Source organism: Dasypus novemcinctus, chromosome Y, assembly GCF_030445035.2.
Source record: "Dasypus novemcinctus isolate mDasNov1 chromosome Y, mDasNov1.1.hap2, whole genome shotgun sequence".
NCBI classification, from domain to species: Eukaryota; Metazoa; Chordata; class Mammalia; order Cingulata; family Dasypodidae; genus Dasypus; species Dasypus novemcinctus.
Window position 1 is genome coordinate 5888639 of NC_092216.1, and position 23200 is coordinate 5911838.

At 38.9% G+C, this 23200-nt stretch overlaps 1 protein-coding gene across 4 annotated transcripts in view; it reads right to left on the reverse strand.

Annotated features, from left to right (window-relative positions):
• LOC101414134 (neuroligin-4, X-linked) overlaps positions 1-23200 on the reverse strand; it is a 354430-nt gene that overhangs the window by 110713 nt on the left and 220517 nt on the right. For all 4 annotated transcript variants that reach the window (XM_058292327.2, XM_058292325.2, XM_058292326.2 and 1 more), the window contains one exon: positions 22276-22428. In XM_058292327.2, coding sequence (XP_058148310.2) covers positions 22276-22428 — 153 coding nt within the window. The remainder of the gene's footprint in view (positions 1-22275; positions 22429-23200) is intronic.

Sequence of the window (23200 nt, forward strand, 5' to 3'; positions counted from 1 at the left end):
AGGACAAAGTGAGGATTTATCTGAATGGTTCACAGGAAACAGGAAGAGGTTGGTGCATGGGAAAAAGGTGTGCTTTTCTTTTCCTAGCCTGTAACATTAAATGATGCCAATTTGCTCTTTTCTTCCTGGCTCGGCAGGGGTTGAGCTTTAGAAAAACGGAATTCCGCATTCTTGACATATTGACAGTCATGTTTTTGTCATTTCCTTGGTCTCCATCACCATTCACATAAAAGTGCAGGCTTTTTATATATTTTTGTCAAATTTCTCCTGCTGATATTCTTCTGCAGAGATTTTAACGTATCACATTCCTGAAGGTTACAGAATAGACTTCTGTAAGGGCAAATGCATTCCACAGGGGTAGGGCCTGTATGACACATCAGAACTTAACTAGACATTTATGGATTTAAATATTTTCACACATGACCACTGCTAGTCTGGAATGCCATTGGGGAAAGAAGAGCATTTGATATAGGAATAAGCATTTCCGGAACCACCTAAATCATTACCATATAACTGCCGTTTAATTTTTAAAATTTTACTTTTAGCCTCTTTGTAAAGATTTTTAAAAAGGAAAAAAATCCAGAAAACAAGTTTTCCTTACAAAGCAAACCACAAGAGTTATCCAGAGAACTCTGAGGAAATGCAGTGAAGTGGTTGCAGTCATGATGCACGTATCCTGCGCTATCTAACTACTCGTGCTTGCTGTGTTTGCCACTAAAATGTGTTCCTCCAAAAAAAGAAAAAAAATGACCACCTAACCGTTGAAACTACAGCTGATACAGTCCTGTGGAAACCAAATGTCCCAGGCATTACAAATGCGTTTGTAGTGTTGGAGCTTCCCTAATGGCTGAGGCCAACTTGAATCAAAATGAATTAATCCAATATGACTGAAGTCCTTCTAAACAGAGGGAATTCTAACGCAATCCGCTTGGAAAAGCCAGAGAAGGAAAGAGAGATCACCATGAGATTGTGGCAGAGAAGCAGCCACAAACCAAGGAACACCAAGGACTGGCAGCAAGGCAGCACGAGAATGCTCAGGTCCAGGAGAGAGCACCGCCTGGTGACATCTTCATGTTGGATGTGGAGCCTCCGTAGTGGGGAGTGTCACTGAAGCCAATCGGACTGTGCAATTTGTCATAGCAGCCCTGGCAAACCAAGACAAAGCTCTTATGCTATTTTCAGCAGGAATCAGGAGCAGAAGCAGAGCTTCTGTAGGTTAATAATAAGAAAAAGAAAACATTGTCTAAGGGATCTAGGGGATGGGATTAAGGAGACACATTTTTGTAAGTTTCATTTCTATCCAAATGAAGCCTTCCTACCTCATCCAGATTCTGGAATATACAGCTCTGCTCCTAAAGTTGAATTCTCTGGAAACATTCTAGGAAAGTTGTTCAAGGTTAAAGTTTAAAGAATTTCCCTATAATGGACTCTCCTAGTCGCATGACCCAAAGAGGGCTGGTATAGCAACAAAGAGATATCATCTGAAAGAAAGTTTTGTCCCTAAGACCTCGAGAGCCCGTTGCTCTCCTGCTCTCCCTCAAGGACCTGCCATCCATGGTCTCAAGTCAGATCTCACAAAAGTACATGCCTCCTACCACCAGGGGAGGCCACAGGAGCATCCCTAAGCCTATCACTGTCAACACCATGTTCCTCAGCAACACCCGACTGGTGTGTAAGTTACAAACTCATTACCAACTGGTTCTAAAAACAGGAACAAGCACAAAACCTCTTCATGATAAGGTGTGTGCAGCAAGAATGGAAATCTAATGTTACCTAGAACATTGTAAATTGGACAAAACTGCACAAAAGACCAATGTCTGAAACAAATGAGTTTGCAAAGAAATGTTGAGGTACTATAAGAGGGTTAAAGAAGGCTATTTGTTTTACTAAAACTAAATGAGTGCAGGGAGCGGTGGGGTATATGGAATCCCCTATATTTTCTATGTTTGTTTTCTGTAACCTGAACTTTTTGGAAAATAAAGTGAAAGAAAAAAAGAAATTGGAGAAACATACAGAAGAAATTGTCAATATTCATAAAAGATAAAAGATCTTACAGTGAAGAAATGCAAAATGCAAATAAGTTTTTTCATTTTTTCATTTTGTATTATTTTTTTGCAGGCTTTGTTTTTGGAGAGGTTTTACTTTACAGAAGGGTTGCAACTATGGCAGGGGATGATGACTGGTGCAGGGTATCAGTGGTGGGGGATGTGTGGGCAGGGGAGCACCTGGGACATGCCTTTACAGAATACGTATTTATGTTCAAGTGGTCATGGGTCTTGTCTCTATGGGTGGAGACCCACAGAATAAATGATGGAATATTGAATTCCCATCCTGGGAAGTCCTCCTATGTTCTCTAATAGAGTGGCAAGAATCTAGAGTACATGGACAATACCTAGCAAAGGACAGACCTATATGTCAGGCCCTTGAGATTGATGCTTGTACTTATGAAACTTGCACTTATAAAATTGAAACTTAGTCTCATGATATATATTGCCTAAGAGTTACCATAAGAAAAAAGCCTCCTGGTTGCTCAAATGTGGCCTCTCTCTAGGCCAAACTCAGCATATAAATTTACTACCTTCCCCCTACAATGTAAGACATGACTCCCAAGGTTAAGCCTCCCTGGCACTGAGAGATTATTACCAAGTACTAGATAGAGATGCATTTGGATAAAGACCTTGACCAAAAGGGAAAATACTAAAAACAAACAAGTTTTGTGGCTAAGAGATCTCAAAGTGAGTCGGGAGGTCATACCAGAATTTACCACGCACATCTCAGAAAGACCTCACTGACTGCCAACATAAGCGTGCCTCAAGCAGGTGGTGCTCCTGAGGGCTCTAGAGACATCTAGACACTGCAAGCAAGGCAGACAATGCCAGGAAATTGGCACTCTGCCAGGGGGTTCTTATCTTGGAATATATGATAATGTATCTCCCCATTGTATCAGAGTTAGACTCAGTCATAATTTTGTTACACATGGTTCTTCTGCCCCATTTATTTGAACCTACAATTAGCACTATATCCATTAGATAGACTTAAATCTTCTGGTTGTTCACATGCCAGTTGAGCCCTGAATCTCAGCAGAGTTGCAGTCAACACCTATTCTCCACGTTATCAGACTCACCCAGGAAAACCAACAAAAAAGGATGATGATGGACAATGCTCATTGCAAAAAACAAAGAGTATCTACAACTGCAAGCAAGACATGTCCATTCATTTGTCCCATGGGATATAAGCCCCATCACAATCAGAAGCAGAATGGGCATCACCATTCTCAAAGCCTCAAGATTGAGGAATGAACAAACATAAGGGGAGAATGCAACCATGGACCAAAGTAAGCTTATTATTATTCTGGCAATGGAAGAACTTGTAACATTGATATAAAGGCAATGGCCACCAGAGGTTCTGAGGGGAGGGAGAAGTAAGAACATGTGTAGCATGGGGCATTTTGGGGACACGGGAATTGTTGGGCATGATATCGCAATGATGGATGGATATAAGCAGCCTTATATTTTGTCAAAGCCTATAAAATTGTGTGTTGCAAAGTGTAAACCAAAATGTAAACTACAGAATATGCTTAGTAGCAAGGCTTTAATATATGCTCATCGATTGCAACAAATAAACCACACTAATGAAAGATGTTGTTAATGAGGGAAAATGTGAGAGGAGAATGGTAGGGAATATGGGAATCCTCTATATTTTTAATGTAACATTTACGTAATTTAAAGTATCTTTAAAAATGAAGGAAAAAACCACAATGAGTTACTTTAAAATATGAGATATATTTGAAATGGTTGCCTTTTAAAAACCTGCATTCATTTCTTATTTTAATGTTTAGGAATCTCTATTTTGAGGTGACACACATCTGACTTGCAATTCCAGAGGGAAAACTAATGTAACTGTAGTTTAAAAGAAGAGAACAAGGTAGGAAAAAATAACTAGGTGTGGTAGTTTAAGATTGTACATGCTCCAAAAAAGACCATGTTCTTAGAGCTAATCCATTCCTAAGGCTATAAGCCTACTGAAGGTGGGACCACTTGATTACATTACTTCAGCTAACTTCAATAAGGCATGACGCTGGGTGGGTCTTGATCCTCTTCCTGGAGTCCTTTATAAACAGGATTAATATGGAGAGACATAAAGAAGAAAGACGCAGGAGCTCATCGAGGAGCCCACAGAAGCTGAGTCATAAAGCCATGACAGCAAGAAGATGAAAGCAACAGAACTCAGGAGACAGAAAGCCACAATGCAGCCAGAAACTGAAAGCAAACAGAGGCCAGAGGAGAAGGCAGGAACTGGCAAAAGCCGTCATTTTGCCATGCCATGTGATAGGAATCAGTGTCTTCACAGAAAGAGCTTGAGACTGTAAGCTTATTCATAAGTAAATCTGCATCATAAAAGCCAACCCACTTTTGGTATATAGCCTTGGCAGTCTTTAGCAAACTAAAACACCAGGTAACATCTTTTGCTTCATATTTACAGCCTTGTTATTGGATACGAAATTATGAAATGCAACTCCACACATTGCCAGAACTAAGGTACAGGTTTGTTAGGCATAAGAAAAGTGCTTTAGCTACATTTACCACAGGTACATATTTGTTTTAAGGTTCAGAAAGTATACTTCTTGATACTTCAAGATTATATTATTTGAAAACAAAGAGGGTGCATAAAGAAAGTAAGAGTTGCAAAATGTGCCAGAATCTGGACCAGGTTTTTCAGGAGACAGAGGATCATGTGGCATCCTGCAAGCTTTGATGATCAAATATCATCTAAGAAAGTTGAGATTTTCAGATATAAGAAACTTACCAGCCATTTGCAAAAATTTAGCAACACCCTTGGAAAAAGCATCATTTGGTGTAATTCCATCATGATGGTTTAAAATATCCATGAGAAAAATTAAAGGAAAAAATGACATAGGAGAGCTATTACCTTGATTTGTTTTATAACTATCAAAATCTGATTATAATTTGTACTATGAAATATAGATTTAAAATATTTTTTATCTTTAGATTCCAACTCAAGGTAATATAAGTGCCAAGGTTATAAACTACCTCTGATCAAGCTAATACACATTATGAGGATAAAGCATGAACTGATGACACAGGCAGAAGTAGATGTTTCGAGGAAAATGGAACCTTTAGTATTTGTGAAAAAAGGAACAGCTGTGCAATTAAGAAGTGGAAATAACCATGGTTTGCATAAAATTAGGCATTCACTGATTTTTGACAATCAGGAGTTCACTCATACTGAAATAAAAATGTTCAAGTAAATACATTCTCTCCTTTGCTAATTAGCTTGCATTTTACATTTTGGTGTCAAAAACACTACAGCAGCTAATCATCCAGAAAGTGTTTATTATTTGGTAGACGCTCAGGAGACAAAGGGAATATGAACGAGGACCCCAGTCCTCAAGGAGCTTGGAAAGCAGTTAAAGGAAGCAAAAATTATCCACATGAAGAAGCGAAGTGACACAAAACCGAGGGCACAAAATGAGTTCAGGGACAGGGAGTTCATTCTAGCATGACCTGCAATTCTCAGAAAAGGGAAAGACACAATAAATCAGAGATTCTCAATAGAGTTCATTCTCCAGCCCTTTTCTGTCCCTGATGGGATTTCGGGCCATGTCTAGAGAGATTTGTGGATTTCAAAACTAGTGAGGCAGGGTCCTGGGTAGACCATGTATGCTGCTAACAACCCACAATGCACAGGTTAGCCCCCACAAAGAGTACCATTTAGTCCAAAATGTTGATAGCACAGACTGAGGAACCACTACATAGACAATCTACGTAATGCAATAAAGAAAATAAGATTATCCTTTCAGATAAATCTGGTGAAAACAGACAATTTCAAGCAGAGAGTTACCATAAAGCTCCCATGTCTACATAACTACATATTAAAGGTATAAAAAGATAGAGAAATAGTACAACCAGAAGAAAGGGAAATGGCTATCAATGGGAGTAGAAAAAGACATAAGGGTCATCAATGAAACGAATAAACCAGTGCCAACCCAGCCCAGACATGAACAGAAAGTCAAGAATAATGGGTGCTGATGTGCTCTCCTGTATACTACACAGTAAATGTTTTGCCCCCTCTCCATTTTGGGTCTCCCATGGCACAACTGCAACGGCAGTGTGGTAGTTTCAGATTATTTCTGAATTCCAAAAAAGATATAGATTATGTTTCAAAACTGGCGTGATAATCTTTTGATTGTATTAGATTCAACTGAGATGTCTGATTAAAGCTTGTTAAGATTAGGTCTTTGATTCAACCACATCCTTAGAGCACGACTCAGCGTTGAGTCCCTGCCCCCTTGGTGGGCTGATAAAACAGATTCTCACAAATACACAGTGAAGAACACAGAGGAAGACAGACAGCTCATTAGACATGGCAGAGGCCATGGGAAAAGAGATGAACCTGAGAGTCTACAGCTGACCTTGTGAGGAGATCAGAGCAGCTGAGCCAGGAAAGAAACTAGCCCTGGGCAAAGAGACCAGCCTTATGCCAGCCTACAACTGAGACTGGAAGAAGCTGGGACCACAGAGCCTTAAAAAGGAAGAGGAAGGCTGAACCCTAGCAGATATCATCTTGCTTCAACATGTGACCAATGACTTTGGATGAGAAAGTAGCTCTTATGGTACCTTGAGTTGGCCTTGTGACTGTAAGCGTCTACTGCAAATAAATACCCTTTATAAAAGCCAACAGGGTTCTGGTCCTCTGTATCAGGGCCCCTTTGGCTGACTAACTCAGGTAGTTAAAGCCAACTTTCCTACTTCTTGACATTTGTCCCCAAAAAGGAGATATGGCTGGAGAATAATCCAGAAGCAAAACCTACAACCAAAGAAGAGCAGCTGGTCTCAGGTAGAATCCAGGAATCCTAACTCAAGGTGGACTAGGAGAGTTGCCCAAGAATAGGAAGCCCCTCCCCCGCCCAATCATTGCTCAGAGGGCCATTTCAGAACTTCTACTCTCTCTTCAACATCCATTACCTTCTCAATCATCATCCCACTGAGATGCCCCGAGACAAAAGCATTCATGATTAAGAGAACTTACTTAGTCTCACATCTGCCCGTTGTTTCTACCCTCTGAATGCAAGAATTTAACTTTGTATTATGCAGAAAGTACATTCAATGATTTGAACAAGGCCAACCCTAAATATTTATATTTTTCTGAAAATAATATTAATTGAAATAATTTCAAACATATAGGGGAATTGCAAAAACAACACAAAACTCAAGTGGAGCACTCCAACATATAGCCCACCCGGATACCCGGATCCACCAACTTTTAACATTTTGACACATTTGCCCACTCTCCCTTCCTCCCTCCCTATCTACTTACCTGTCCTCCTGTCTCTTCATCTATTTTCTGAGTACTTGACTGTAGGTTACATATATCATGCTCCTTGAAAACTTACTACTTCAATATTCTTTAAGTAATTATTTTAATAACATATATACAACCAAAAATTACCCCTTTAACCACAGATATAAAATTCAGTGATGCTAATTACACTTACAAAGTTGTGCTACCATCCCCATCATCCATTACTACACCTTTTTTACGCCCGAAAGAATTTCTGTACCAATTAAGCATTAATTTTGTATTCCCTAGCCCTTCCCAAGCCCTGGAAAATGGTATTTTAGTTTCTGAACACATATATTCACTCATTCTAATTCTTTCATATCACTGAGTTCCTACAGTATTTATCCTTTTGTGTTTGGCTTATTTCACTCAGCAAGATGTCTTCAAGGTTCATCTACGTTGTCACATTTATTAGAACTTCAGTCCTTTTTACAGATGAATACTATTCCATTGTGTGCATATATACCACATTTTATTTATCAATTCATTGGTTGATGGACACTTGGTTGTTTCTATGCTTTGGGAATTGTGAATAACTATGTTATGAACACTGGTGTGCAAATATCTGAGTCCCTGCTTTAAGTTCTTCTGAATATATAATGAGAAATGGGATTGCTTCATCTTATAGTAATTCTTTTTCTTTTAAAAGATCCATTTATTTATTTATCTATCTCCCCTTTCCTACCTCCCCTGCCCTTGCCCTGCCCCTCCTTCTCTGTGTCCATTTCTGTGTCCACTTCTGTGTCCACTTCTGGTGTTGTCAGTGGCATGGGAATCTGTATTTCTTTTTGTTGCATGATCTCTCTGTGTGTGCAGCGGCACTCCTGGGTAGGCCGCACTTTCTTTTACATGAGGTGGCTCTCCCCATGGGGTGCACCCCTTGCATGAGGGGCTCCCCTATGTGGGGACACCCCTGCGTGGCACAGCACTCCTTGCATGCATCAGCACTGCGCATGGGCCAGCTCCACACGCGTCAAGGAGGCCCGGGGTTTGAACCACGGACCTCCCATGTGGTAGACGGATGCCCTAACCCCTGGGCCAAATAGGCTTCGCTTATGGTAATTCTTCACATACCTTTCTGAGGAACTGCCAAATTGTGTTCCACAGTGGCTGTACCATTTTACATTTCTCCCAACAATGAATGAGTGTCCCTGTTTCTCTACATCCTAACACTTGTTATTTTTTGTTTTTCTAACAGAAGCAATTCCAGTACAAAGTGGTATCTCATTGTAGTTTTAATTTGCAATTCCCTAATGACTAATGATATCAAGCCTCTTTTCAGGTGTTTCTTAGCCAACTGTATATTTTTTTCAGAGAAATGTCTATTCAATCTACAGACCATTTTTTGTTTGGGTTATCTATCTTTTTGTTGTTGAGTTGCTGGATTTATTTATAGATTGTGGAAACTAATTTTTTATCAGATATGTAATGCAAAATATTTTCCTGGTTCTGTAGGTAGCCTTTTTACTTTCACAATAAAGTTCGCTGATACAAAGAAGTTTTTAATTTTTATAAGGTCTCATTTTTCTATTTCTTCTTTTATTGCTCATGTTTCTGGGGTAAGATCTTAGAAACTATTGACTAATACATGGTCCTAAACATGCTTCCCTATCTTTCATTTGGAAGTTTTATAGCCTGGTTCTTACATTCATAGGCCTATGGTCCACTGGGAGTTCATTTTTGCACATAGTGTGCAATAGGGATTCCACACATTCTTTTGCATATCCAGGTTTCCCAGAATATTTGAAAAATAAATTTTTTCCCCAATTTAGTGGACTTGGTACCCTTGTCAAAACTCAACTGGACAACTCTCTAAGCTGAACTCAGCATATAAATGCAACAACTTCCCCCCCAGCATGGGACATGACTCCCAGGGATGAGCCTCCTTGGCACTGAGGGATTATTAACAAGCAACAACTAGCAATATAACTGAAAAAAGACCATGACGAAATGGGGAAAAGGGAAAAGACAAATGAGTTTTACGACTAAGAGACTTCAAAGTGAGTTGGGAGGTCATTCTAGAGGTTACACTTATACATGTTACAGCAGGATCTCATTGAATGCCAAATTAGACACTACCCCAAATAACAGGACTCCTGAGGGCTCTGGAGACACCGAGGCACTATGGTCATTGCAGATAGCTCATAAGGTTGGTGACTTATTAGTGGGCCCTACTTTGGGGTTTGTGCTCCCCAGTGGGACAGAATTGGAGACAGTTATGACTTCCCTACATATGGCTCTTTAGTATCTTCTATTTGAACCTATAGTTGGTATTGGAGTTGGTAAGTAAACATCCAAGAGATTTGAATAGTTGGGTAGTCTATGTGTCAGCTGGGAACTGAGCCTCAAAGAGTTGCAACACCTACTTTCCAGTTCACTGGACTCACCCAGGACAACTAACAAGGAATTCATGATAAGACATCCACCATGCCAAGGAACTAAGAGAGTCTACAATGCAACAACAGAGTCCCATCTATCGGCCATATGGAACTGAAGTCCCCTCTCAATTAGAGATGGAGGGCATCACCATGCCAGAATCCTCAGGATTGGGAAATGAACTATGGACTAGAGTAGACTTACTGGTATTCTATTACAGACTTATTGTGATCCCAGCAATGGAAGAACTTACATCACTGATGTGGAGAGGGTAGCCACTGCAGGTTCTGAAGTCATGGGGAAAGAAAACAGGTGGAATATGGGGGTATTTTTGGGACTTGGGACTTGGGAATTGGACTGAATGACAATGCAATGACAGATACAGGCCATTATATATCTTACCAAAATTGGGTGGGAGAGAGTGTAAACTGCAACATAAACTATAATCCATGCTTAGTGGCAGTGTTCGAAAATGTGTTCATCAATTGCAATGAATGTACCACATTGATGAAGGATGTTGTTAGTGTGGGAGAAAGTGGGGAGCAGGGCATACTGCAATCTTCTTTATTTTTTATGTAACATTTACATAATCTAAATATCCTTTAAAAATTAGAAATTTAAAAAATTTAAAAATCAATTGGCTATAAATGTCAGAGTCTTTTTCTGAACTCTCAATTCAATTACATTGATCTATATGTCTATCTTTGTGCCGTGACCATGCTCTTTTGACCACTGTAGCTTTATAATAAATTTTAAAAGTATTTGAGCCCTTGACTTTATTTTCCTTTTTTAAGATGGCATTGGCTATTTAGGGCCCCTTACTCTTCCATATACACTTAATGATGGGCTGTTGGAATTTTGATTGGCATTGCATCGAATCTGTAAATTACCTTGGGTAGAACTGACATCTTGACAATATCTAATCTTTCTATTTCTTTTAGCAATGTTTTATAGTTTCTAAGTAAAATATTTTACATTCCTGGTTAAATATATTCCTAAATAGTTAATTCTTTTATTTGCTAGTATAAATGGAAGTTTTTTCTTAATTTCTTCCTCATGCTTTTCATTACTAGAATATAGAAACACTACTGATTTTTGCATGTTGATCTTGTACCCCGACAGTTTGCTTAATCTGCATTTAGTCAAGTAGTTTTGTTCTGGATTTATTTTGGGACTTTCCATACATAGGATCATGTTGTCTGCAAAAAACACGTTTTACTTCTTCGTTTCAAATTTGAGTTCCTGTCTTCTTTTCCTAGCCTAACTGTTCTGGATAGAACGTCCACTATAATGCTAAATGACAGTGATGACATTGGGAATCCTTCTCTTATTCCAGATCTTATAGGGAAAGGATTCAACTTTTCACAATTGCGAATAATGTTAGGTGTGGAATTTTCATACATGTCCTTTATCATTTTGAGGAAGTTTCCTTCTTTTCCTATTTTTCTAAGTGTTTATATCCAGAAAGGATGCTGGATTTTGCCAAATGCCTTTTCTGCATCAGTTGAGACACTTGTGTGGCTTTTTCACTTTTGTCTGGTAATGCAGTGTATTATACTCACTGATTTAAGTTAAACCACTATTTCACAAATCCCACGTGATCATGATGTACAATTCTTTTTAATGTGGTGTTGTATTTGGTTTACTAGCATAGGGTTGAGGATTTTTGCATCCACATTCATAAGGGATGTTAGTCTGTAATTTTCTTGTATTGTGGTCTCTTCATATGGTTTTGGCATTAGGGTAATGTTAGTCTCATGAAATGAGTTAGTGTGCTCTCCTTTCCAATTTTTTTTGGAACGATCGATTCCCTTGTGAAGCCATCTGGTCTTGGGCTATTCTTCATTGGGAGGGCCACAGACCGTACAATTAGGAACTCCCTAACTTATTCTCCTTGCCCTGGAAATCCAATTCACCCTCCTGGACTTTATACACTAAATGACATACAGCTTGGCCACTCAACCCAGACTCGCTTTTTTTTTTTAGCCTACTCTATATACCTGCTTTCATGCCTAACACACCTTCCAGAGACTTCTGGTTCTCTAACCTGTTCCTCCCATGACAGACTTTTCACATTTCCAAAGCATGCTTCTGATTGACCAGTACTGGTGCCCTGAAGCTTGAGCATCACGTCTTAGCCCACAACCAATCCAAATCCTCTTGGAACCATCTCAGTATAGACCCAGGTACCTTTATTTTCACCCCTCCCACTACTACTCAGGTCCAAGCAACTATTATTGCCCCCTACATTACTGCAACAATTTACAACTGTCATTCTTCCTTCTCATTGTCTCCCTAAATACAGCAGTTAAAGGGACAGATATGCTCTAACCCTTCCACTGGCTTCCTCTCTCATTGAGAAAAAGACAAAAGTCCTCACAAAGCCCATGAGGTGCAACACACAACAATGTCTCTGAAGTCAGCTCCTACTGCCCCTTCATACAAGAAGTCTTCTGCCCCAGGATCTCTGCACTACCTCATCCCTTAGCCTGGTTGTTCCTCCTCCAGACAACTGCACATTTCACTCCCTTCTTGTACTGAAGTGTCAGCTTCTCTGCAATGCTTTCCCTGTCCACTCTATTTAAAATTGGAGCATGCGCACTCACAAAAATTCAAAATACGGGCAGCGGACTTGGCCCAGGGGTTAGGGCATCCGTCTACCACAAGGGAGGCCCGCAGCTCAAACCCCGGGCCTCCTTGACCCATGTGGAGCTGGCCCATGCACAATGATGATGCGCGCAAGGAGTGCCCTGCTATGAAGGGGTGTCCCTGTATAGGAGCGCCCCACGTGCAAGGAGTGAGCCTTGTAAGGAGAGCCACTCAGCACGAAAGAAAGTGCAGCCTACCCAGGACTGGTGCCGCACACACAGAGAGCTGACACAACAAGATGACGCAACAAAAAGAAACACAGATAACCATGCCGCTGACAACAACAGAAACGGACAAGGAAGAACACGCAGCAAAGAGACACAGAGAACAGACAACCAGGGTGGGGGGGGGGTGGAGAGAAATAAATAAAAATAAATAAATCTTTAAAAAAAATTTTTCAAAATAGATCAGAGGTGTAAATTAAATAACCAAATCAAGAAAACTACCAGAAAACTTTAGAAGAAAATATTGGAATAAATTATTAGTCAAAGGCTTCTTGTATACAACAAAAGAATCCCAACTGACAAAAGAAAAAAATAAACAGGACTTCATCAAAATTAAAAATATTAGTACTTCAGAGGACACTATCAAGGAAGTAAAAAAAATCCAACTCATACAATGGTAGGAAATATTTGCAAATCACATATTTGGGAAGGAGCATGTATTCAGAATATGTTAAAAAATATTGCAATGAATTAGTAAAAAGATAAATAATTCAATTTAAAAATGGGCAAAGAATTTGAATAAATAGGCAGTTATCCAATGAAAGATATACAAATGGTCAAGAAGCTCATGAGTGATGTTCAAAATTCTTACTTACTGGAGAAAGGCAAATCAAGACCACATGAGATACCACTTCACCCCCACTAGAAGGAGACCAGAGGGAGGGCTAATGTATTCCATGGTCAAGCTTAGAAGGAAAGATGGAAATGAAGACCAAAGATACCTAACAGTCGGAATTACACTGAACAGAGGTGCTCAGATGGGAGGAGATATCCTCCATGTGTTCAAAAGGTACAAGAAGAAGTGGTGGGGGAAATACGTTGGCCAGGTTTCTAACAGGAAACAGCAACCAAGGTGTGAATATAATTACTGGGGTACGTGGAAAAATACATAGTTGACTTTGAATGTTAGAAGACACTACTGATACAATCTGGAAACATTTCATCATGCCATACCGTTCTTCAAACTTCAGTACAGGCCTAGTTTCACCGGATAGAATTTTTAGTGTCTCCTGTGAGATCATGTCAAGCCTAGGTCTATTCTTTGTGTTTATAATAAGTGAGCTTATCTCATTTAAGAGACACATTTAAGACTACAGACATGTAACACGACACAGCCTTCTCTCTGTAACATCGGGATGTTGGTATACATAATACAAGGAAAATCAATGCATACATTCTCAAATAATGGAAAAGACAGATCTTGATGAGAGATGAATTTCAGAAAGGTCCTAATTTTTCAGTGCTCTGAAATATTTATGAATTTTGATAATGGGAAGTGATAACTTGACTCAAGAAGCCAATTATTATTTTATTTAATCAAAGTAGATGCTCTGCAGATAACTAGATTAGTACACATTAGAACGTGCCTTTATCTGAACCCATTTTTTGCATTGTTAAAGGCATGGAGGACATGCCATAGCTGGATTCCATTTTGCTCCTTAAGAAGTCCTCTCTGAATGCCTGTGTGCACGTTCTGAGGTTCACTTCCATAGAGGTGTTGTGTGTTGTTGTGATGAAACAGAAAGCACCCTGGTGAGATCACTGCTTTGATGTGTATGCAGATGGTTGTACACAACTGGTTCTGGGAACACAGAACTGATTGACAGCCTAAGAGCCAGTGGAGGCAATGCTTGGTGCTGCACAAATCAACCAGCACAACGCTGGGACTCACTGCTACAAAGTTTGTAGCTCAAGTACACTGGCTTTAGAATTTCATCACGACAGTTCATGTTCCATGGAAGAGTCCACACACTGTTACAGGTGTGCAGGAAATGTAAAAAACAAACAAAAATCTGCTGGCCAGAATCTGAACAATCGTGTCCTCTGTTTCAGCGGTCTTTAAATTTTCCAATCAAATTGACTTTTAGAGATTTTTTTCCCATTATCTGACTTCAAAGGAAGTAAATGTACATGTGAAATACTCAGGGGTTTATCATCTTTTAGGGACAGTTCAAAAACCATTTTGCTGACAAAATAATCACCACGATTCTTAATTTCCAACTCACTCCAATCAACCTAATGGATTTGGGCTCCCAGTTTCAATGCTTGTTTTCGTAAGTCTTTGCCTATCCTTTGTGCTCGAATGTCCTTCATGTCCTTTTCATTTGGCAATACTTTGTCTCCATGGAGGCAGAAACCACCTCATCCTAATCAACTAAAAATGATCAGTTCTTCATACAGGAGAAGAAAATCAAAATGAAGAGAATATACAAGAGAAAGAAATTTGCTTCTTTTAGAATTAAGGATAAGAAATTCTATTTAGAATGTAAAAATTTCCAGGAAAGAACTTTTTTTGTAGGTATCATCTGTGACTGTTAAGTCATACTGAAACGACACTCTGGAAAATAATAACTGGAGAATATGTTATTTATTTAATAGATTCCTCTATCAAGTTTGTCTAAACATTTTGATTTCCCAATATGGTTATTGCCTAGAAAAGTACAAACTCAACTTCTTTGAAGAAACTCCGAATCATTTATAAATATATTGAAAAGATTTTCTGTAGCATGTCACATTTCAATCAACACTTCTCATTGCATTTTGGTTTAAAAAAAATTTGTCTATCTTCTTTACCCAATCTTCCCAGAATCTTATTCCCAGAATCTTATTTACCACCCCCACCCCCTTTGCATCCCGTAAGCTGCGGTTTGCTGCACAGCTGACTTATACCTTGGTCCTTCATCACCTCGGAACAAGGCAGCTCATTGCTTTGCTGTTTCTATCACTCACGGCACAAATGGTACCCACCATGGGAGGTCCTTATCCCACTGCAATGGTTTGCACACCTGCTCTCCTTGTGCCTCTGAGGACCCAGAAGAAAAGCCTCCTTCCCTAATTTTCTCCACCCTCCCACCTCAATGCTGAGCACAACTTGTGTCCCGGGCAACCCTGGCGGTGGCGGGAAAGGATAGCCCAAGTGGAGGGACGGTTCCTGGGAGCAAACTAGCCCCAGCTTGTGTGCTCCACGCTGATGGTTCATAGAGTCAGAAACAACATCGATAGTCAACTTAAAACTGAGGTGACTTAGAGGAAAGCCACCCTGGCTCTTCATCAGGGAAGCCAGCGTCACGGCCCAGGACCTACTCATGTTGTACCTGGGGTACATGGTTCCACGTCTCAGGGAAATGCAGGGCCAGTAGAGCAAGGGGCAAACACTGCACATGTCCAGGCTGGCTGAGGGTGTCCACCACACACCACAGACGATACTGACTATTCCGCCCCTTGCCCCTGCCTGTCCATACCCTGGTTTTAAGAGATCTCACGCAGGTCAGCTCTAGTCTGGGACCCTTTCTCTCACAGCCTCCGTGGTTCCTTCCCTTTCCTGCTTTTGTTCATTGGTTTTCCCTTAGTGCCACACGTGGCTTTCCCCTCTCCCTGCTTAACTTTCTGTGGGGTTTTCTTGCCGCAAAGTAAAGCGGGGTTTCTCTTTTAAGACAGAGAAAGGAGAGTTCGAAGTCAAAGTAGGCAAGTTATGGAAATCAAATAAAGAAAAATTTGAGACATTTTCATCGCAGGAAGAGAGGACTGGGAAGAGGGCAATGTCAGGTGGGCAATCTTGGAGAGGGGGTAGATTCTTTTCAGGTTTATATATGTCCACACTTGTGAATTTTTAACTTGATAAATAAGATGCTGTATTTACAATTGAAAAGAAAATCCTTAACAAAGTAAAGAAGAAATGGAAACCAAAGAAAATGAAAGTGGCTTAAAAACAGTGAAGATACAAAATAATGAGCTGTATCTAACTCTCAGATGAGAATGTGTAAATTCTATGTATAACAGCTTGACTTTTTCAGCAGCTGTACTTAAGCTTTATTATAGGGACCCACAAAATTCTCTCTAATGTAAAATATCAGCAGCAAATGTGCAAACGTGGAGTCCAGATTCCCCATCAGAGGAACTCTACTGATTTTCTCCTCTAATGATTCCAAGCTCTGTTTCTCAAATAGGATCTTACATGGAATCCCAGTTTCTCAAATGAGTAATGGTGTAACAGCTCTGGGAAAACTACAAGGCTGACTGAAAGTTCATCCCAACGCCTCCACTTCACATGAAAGAAAGACCCAGATAGGAAGGTAAGAAAAAGGAAGGCGACTACACAGGCTGTGCAAGTAGCTCAAGACATTCTATGAAGAATATCCCAAGAGCGGCATTCTTAGAACCAAGATATTAGTTTAAATGTTCTTCATGCTATGTATCGAGATTGTCTTTAGTTCAGACTGTTTCTTCCTTGTATTCAAAATGTTGTCAAAGCAATAAATAGGTTTATGCAACTGATGACCTTGAAGAGAAAGACAACGTCAGAAAACTATTTCACAATATTCTCTGAGATGAAAAATTTCAAGATAGCAAGGACACTGGGAAAACTAGGATGTGTTCATGACATTTATATTTTTAAGTATTTGGAGTAGTCAATTATATAAAGCTGTAGGAAACATGTCTTGGAACAATGAAAGAGCTGTCAGGTGAGAATTCTCTTAAAAGTCAACACTGGTTCCAAAGCTATTAACTCCATTTATAGAAAAGAGGCAGCAAGCAGGTAATGAAACTAGCACCAGCCAACACCCATACGAGATACACTTAGTTCTCTCAACAAAAAGGCTTTATATGCCATTGTCAGGTTTCATGTTACCAGTGTGCACCATGGAAAACCTAAAGAGTGATTTGATGGAAATGGCCCATCAATTAAGGACTCAGTCTCAGGAAAGTGAAAATACACTAGAAGTGTCTTACCACAATTTCATATCTAGATCTGCAGAGAATCTGACAATTTTTGTGTAGTTATACACACTAAACTGGATGCTAAAGTCATATCTAGTTCCCTAAGTCATTCTGTAGTTTAGCTAATTTATACTTAACTTTGACTGACAAGGCAGGAGGTGGTATCTTAGTGGAAAGAATGTGAAATTTGGCTTCAATTATTCCTGGGTACAGCTCTGTCCTTTGTGGACTATTTGATGGTAAGGGCCTCCCAGCTCCTGTGAGTCTTAATTTCCAACTACGTAAGATGAGGAGGTTCAAGTGAAACAACCTCTGGGGCAAGCCATGGCAACCCATGGCAGGCTGCACTGCAAGTACACCCATAGCAGAAACATAGATGTGGGACCAGTTTTGAAGAAGCAACTAATTTCAGCAAAAATTAAGCTTCAGATAAAAAGGTAAAGAAGAAGGTTCTTCAATGTGGGCTAAACTAAAATGGATATTTGAATGGAGACAGAATCAACTGAAGTTGCAAAGACAGGCAGCTTGCAGAAATTCCTTGGGGAGGGGGCACAAATAAATAAAATCTCTTTGTCCCCATCAGTAAGGATCTTACTCTTTTACAGCAAAGGCCTTTGGACATTAATCATGAAAAAATTTTTTGAAGAACCAGGTTTGATAGAATTCCAGTCATTCTATCATGAGGGGCTTAGGTTGATGTGGGCTATGGGTGGGAGGCTGTTCGTCCCTTTGTGTCCTGACTTGTGGGTGTGGGCAGTGAAAGGCTGCAGTCCTGCCCTTGGTGACCATGGCAACAACTCCAGTCCCAGGAGGCACTTTAGCAATGCAAACTCTATATACATACCAGTCAGTCCAGGGAAGCTCTGATGGTGGTGATGCCGAAGCTTAAGGGAACTTGGACTTGGCCTCGAATGGGAAATAGAATATAGCCTGTGCATAAATTCAAAATCATCTAATTCTGTATCCAAGTGTGCCTAGGTTCTAGAAATCCAGTTAAATGATAGGGGTTTGAATGTTCAGAAAAGATGTAAGACTGAATGTGTGTTCCAAGTTGCATCCAGATGGAATGTGGGCAAGATGCTAATTCAAGCTCACCTGAAATGTGGGCGATATGTTAATTCAAAACCTACCTGGTACTCAGGCAAGTAAACACTTAACTAACAAAGAAAGTAGTTTTCTTTGGTAAAAGCAACCATTTGACTCCCCACCCTGTATAAAAAGAACTTGAAAATCTTGTTCAGGGCTTGAGTCCGGCCGGCCATCAATAAATCATTTTTCCTTGTCAAAATCATTCCTGAGTCCTGGCCTTTCTATACGCAAATAATTGAACCTCTCTCAACTGCTACAACAAGATCAAGAGAGAGTTTTCAGATCTACACACCGTCCAAATCATAAAGGTATACAGCTGAATAGGAAGGCTTCTGTGGAAATAGATTCCTAGACTGAACACCCATTAAATGGTTAAACCATAGGTAGGTATGAATAATAACTTTATAGCTACACTGGTCTATCCCCATTAACCTGGGACAATCCCATTTTATTAACAGGATTTAAACAACACCCGTTTTCATTCTCCCAAGGGCCCTGGTTGGACAGTAAGTTATATGGCCCTAATTTTCAGTGGCTACCCACATTGTTTCATATAGTCCTGATTAAAGAAAAAGTTTGTAATTCAGAGAGCAGTCTTCCCATTTGTTTCTAGAAATGTCATGTACTTGTTTTTTAATTAAGGTGGTTCATTTCGTATTGATGCGGACTATGGGTGGGAGGCTCTTTGTCTCTTCGGAGAAAACCTTAACCTAAGCTGTCTGTCCTGACTTGTGGGTGTGGGATGGTGAGAGGCTGCAGCCTGACCTTGGTAACCATGGCAATAACTCCAGTCCCAGGAAACAGTTTATCAATGCAAACTCTATAAACTTTAAATATTCAGGGGAAATGCAAACCACATGTGCTAAAAGCTTATCTAGAATGTATGCAGTCCATGCTAAAAGCTTACCTAGGATGTGGAAGATAGATGCTAATTCAAGCCTATTGAGAACTGAAACAAAGGGACCATTTGGCCTTTCCTCTCTGTATAAAAGGGACTCAAAATCTTGTTGGGGACTCGGGTTTGAAACAGAAAGCTCCCGAGTCCAGCCGGGAGAAAAAAAAAACCATTTTTACTTCTCAAAATCATTCCTGAGTCCTGGCCTTTCTATACACAAATAATTGATCCTCTCTCAAATTCTACAACAGTATGATGGTATCTGATGGATATTAGCCGTTACATGTTAGGCTGTGTAGTACCGTTGTATCTATAGTAACATTAAAGCTCTATCTGTTGACACTGACTTCTACTAAACACTGCTGGGCAATCATGGATGAGGAAACTCCACATCCATGAACTCACTGATAACCTCTGCACTGCTAGGGAGAAATCACCAACACCATGTTTAGGCTAAGAAAAGAGAACCAGAAAAATTCACCTTACTTTTCCAAAGGTGGACAGTAAATACAGTGTGAAAGGGGAATGCTAATTCAAGTCTTCCTCAATCTAAACTCTGTGCTCTTGTCACTACAGCACACCCAGCTTCCATTTTACAAAATTCACCTTTTTTTGGTTACCACCTCTTTTTGGATAGGAAAACACCATTTGTTTCTCTGTAAAAAAAATAAATAAAACTCTTAGATTTTTTCATTCATTAGATAGCAAAATGGCATGTTACTTTATGAATAAGAAATTCAAACAAGGTTAACATTTTATTAAAAATGTATGGATTCTTAAGAGCACTAGTTGGGATGATCACCATAACGCACAGCATGTCATTTCGTTTGATCATCTTTTTTAAATAGGCCAAAAGATTAAAATCAGTTTTTAAGACCTGTAACAGTAACTTCCTCAAAGCAAACTGTGAACATGGCCAAAGTTTTCAAGAGGACGATGATAAATGCATTACCCAAAATAAAGATAAACTAAATCACATTTACAAATCTCTCTGGCCTATATAAAGAGCTCAATTGGCACACTTCTCTATTCCTCTCCTTCAGCTAAAAGGGGGTCTACAGTGTTGCTAGCTGTTCCCAGCTATTTCTTAGCAGCCCATCCTTGGAATGTAAACAGCCTGGCATGGATATGCTAAATCACCTCTTTTATTTCCTCCCTGCCCACTAACAGAGATAAATTAGGTAATCATGTGTTTTAGGGTTTTGTTTTGTTTTGTTTCAACTTTCAGGAATAAAGAAGGAAGTTCTAAAAGCAATTTTTTCTCTTTCCTAAAAACCAAATGAGGTCTACTATGAGTGCATTAATTCACCAGGGGGCAAACCTGGTCAGAAATCACCCTGTAGCCATTCTCAACACAATTCTCCTTGAGTAAAAACATCAGTTGCTTGAAATTACAACCTGGTTAAGTCACTGCATATAGCTGAAGAGCATTTCTGTTGCTTCACCAATGCAATGACTTGTTAATTGTCCAGTGCTTTGCTCAGAAAACACTGCCCCAAAGGTCCTCCACAGTCTGAAGTAGCTACAGTGCGGTACACAGCTTTACTGACTAGGTCATGTGCAGTGACCTTACATGGTTTTTCCTCTCTCCACCTCTCTGTGAAAACGGACCTTTCGTAAAGTTAAAGAAACGAGATTTCCTATTTCAAACACTAGTAGCCAAACCAGCTTGCCAGAAACCTGAAAAATATTCAGAGGCATGCAAACATTTCTATGCAAAATAATTTAAATTGTTCCTCAAAGATTGAGTTCAGAGAACCAAAAAAAAAAAAAAAAGAAATAAAATAATGAAATAAAGTTCTCCATGCCAAGAGTGGTTTTGTTACTGAAAACACCTATATGAAATTTTTAGTCCATTATCATCCTTCAAAATGGTACGATTTTGCCAATATATGGGGAAGCTTTCCAACAAGTATCCCTAAATTAAAAATATATTCATATAATCACCATCACTGAGCATCCTTTGTAGATTATTGTTTTCACATATAAATGAATTAAAATGTTCAAAATAAAAATATCAGTTCAAAATAAAATATCTTTGGCAATATTTATCTGTTTAGAGAAAATATTTTAGTCTTATTTTTGTTTGACACGGCTCACTTAGTACATTTTATTTGTTTATATTTTGCCATAACTACATTGTATCAAATTCATCTCTCAGAGCCACACTGTTAAACACTCAATTTCATGCACCAATTAAATGCATTTTTGCCTTGAAATCAAAACTTTTTTTTTAATATGTCTGAAATTTTATTCATGAAAAACAGCAGGCAAAACAGTTAAACACAGTGAATTTTGAGATCTTACCCCCAGAACGAGTAATTTCCAACCCACAATTAGGGGAAAATGAACTAAGCACCGAAACAAAAGTAGAGCCATGTATTTTAGCCAATGTTCTTTAACTGCAAATCATAAAACGAAATAAAGGATGTTTCACTGCATACAAATCCACTGGGAACACAGCCACACAGAAACTTTACAAGATGCAAAATACACAAATAATCCTTTAAGGAACTTGATGAAATGCTTTTCCCACACACAATAGACTAATTAATACACCTACACAACTTGGAAAGCATACTTGGAAAGAAAGCTAATATCTATGGCTCCTATCAACTAATTAAATTATCAAGCACATTGTTCATTACATAGGACTACGTCTACAAACACGGTAAAATCTGCACTTATTTAAGGAAGGATTTAAGTTGAACTAACTTTTAAAAAGCAAAACAGAAATTAAAAATTGTAAATGAGGCTATACCACATGAAATTATTAAAAAGAACATGGTTATAAATGATTCCACAGGTATATACATATTCAACGGCATAAAGAGAGCTCTGCAAAGTAGAATTTGAGGAAATAGTAATACCATTCAAATTAAACAGCCCCATCAAATTACAACACATCCTTTCATCATTGCCTCTCGCAACATCACTTAAATGAGGTGATCCATCACTTACCTAAAATCCCCAGCCTGTAGTTAATTGTTATAACGATGACATTTCCATAGCTTGCCAGAATGCTTCCATCGATCATATTGCCAGTTCCTTCCATGTAAGATCCACCATGGATATACACCATAACTGGCTTCTTACTGTTCTGATCGTGGATATCTGGGGGGGAAAAGTCAAGTAAGGAAAATACAATAAAGGATCAAACTGACTGATGCAAATTAAGGTCAGATGTTCATTAACACACCTACTTTTGAGTAGAAGTCATCGCATTTATGATTATATACAATATAAGCCTTTATAAGATTGCCTAAGGACAACTGTCAATGCCATGATTCATTCATAGAAATGCTATTTGAAGAAGCATACAAACATTCTGAGTAATATGTATACATGTGTAAACTTATGTACCTGTATAAAATACTAAAATATAAAGAATTTCAGATACCTTTTTCCTAAATATTTCTGAAACTCTTGATGCTGATTTGAATTGAAGAAGAACATCCATTACCAAATAAAAATTTTGATCATCTAATTAAGCATAAAATCAACTTAAAAATGATAATTGATTTTTAATACATCTGCTATCTTACATCAAAAGATAAGTATGACTATGTATGAGTATGTATGAGTATGTATAGAATCATCTTCAACCTAAAAATAAAACATGAAGGCAGTAGTAAAACTATAAATGCTCAATACAGGACAGATGATGACTTAACCACATAAATGACTAAAAATTAACACAACAGCAAAGTGTTTTTAAAGTCCACAAGTATCTTTGCTCTAATTGGTTCATTGCAGTAACATCCCAACCTATTTGAATTTAAAAAAAAAAAGGAAAGACATGTAATGAAAATGGTAAAATACTCTAAACTCAAAGTGAAATTATTGAAATAGTTTGTTTTCCAAAGAATAGAAATTTCCACCATAT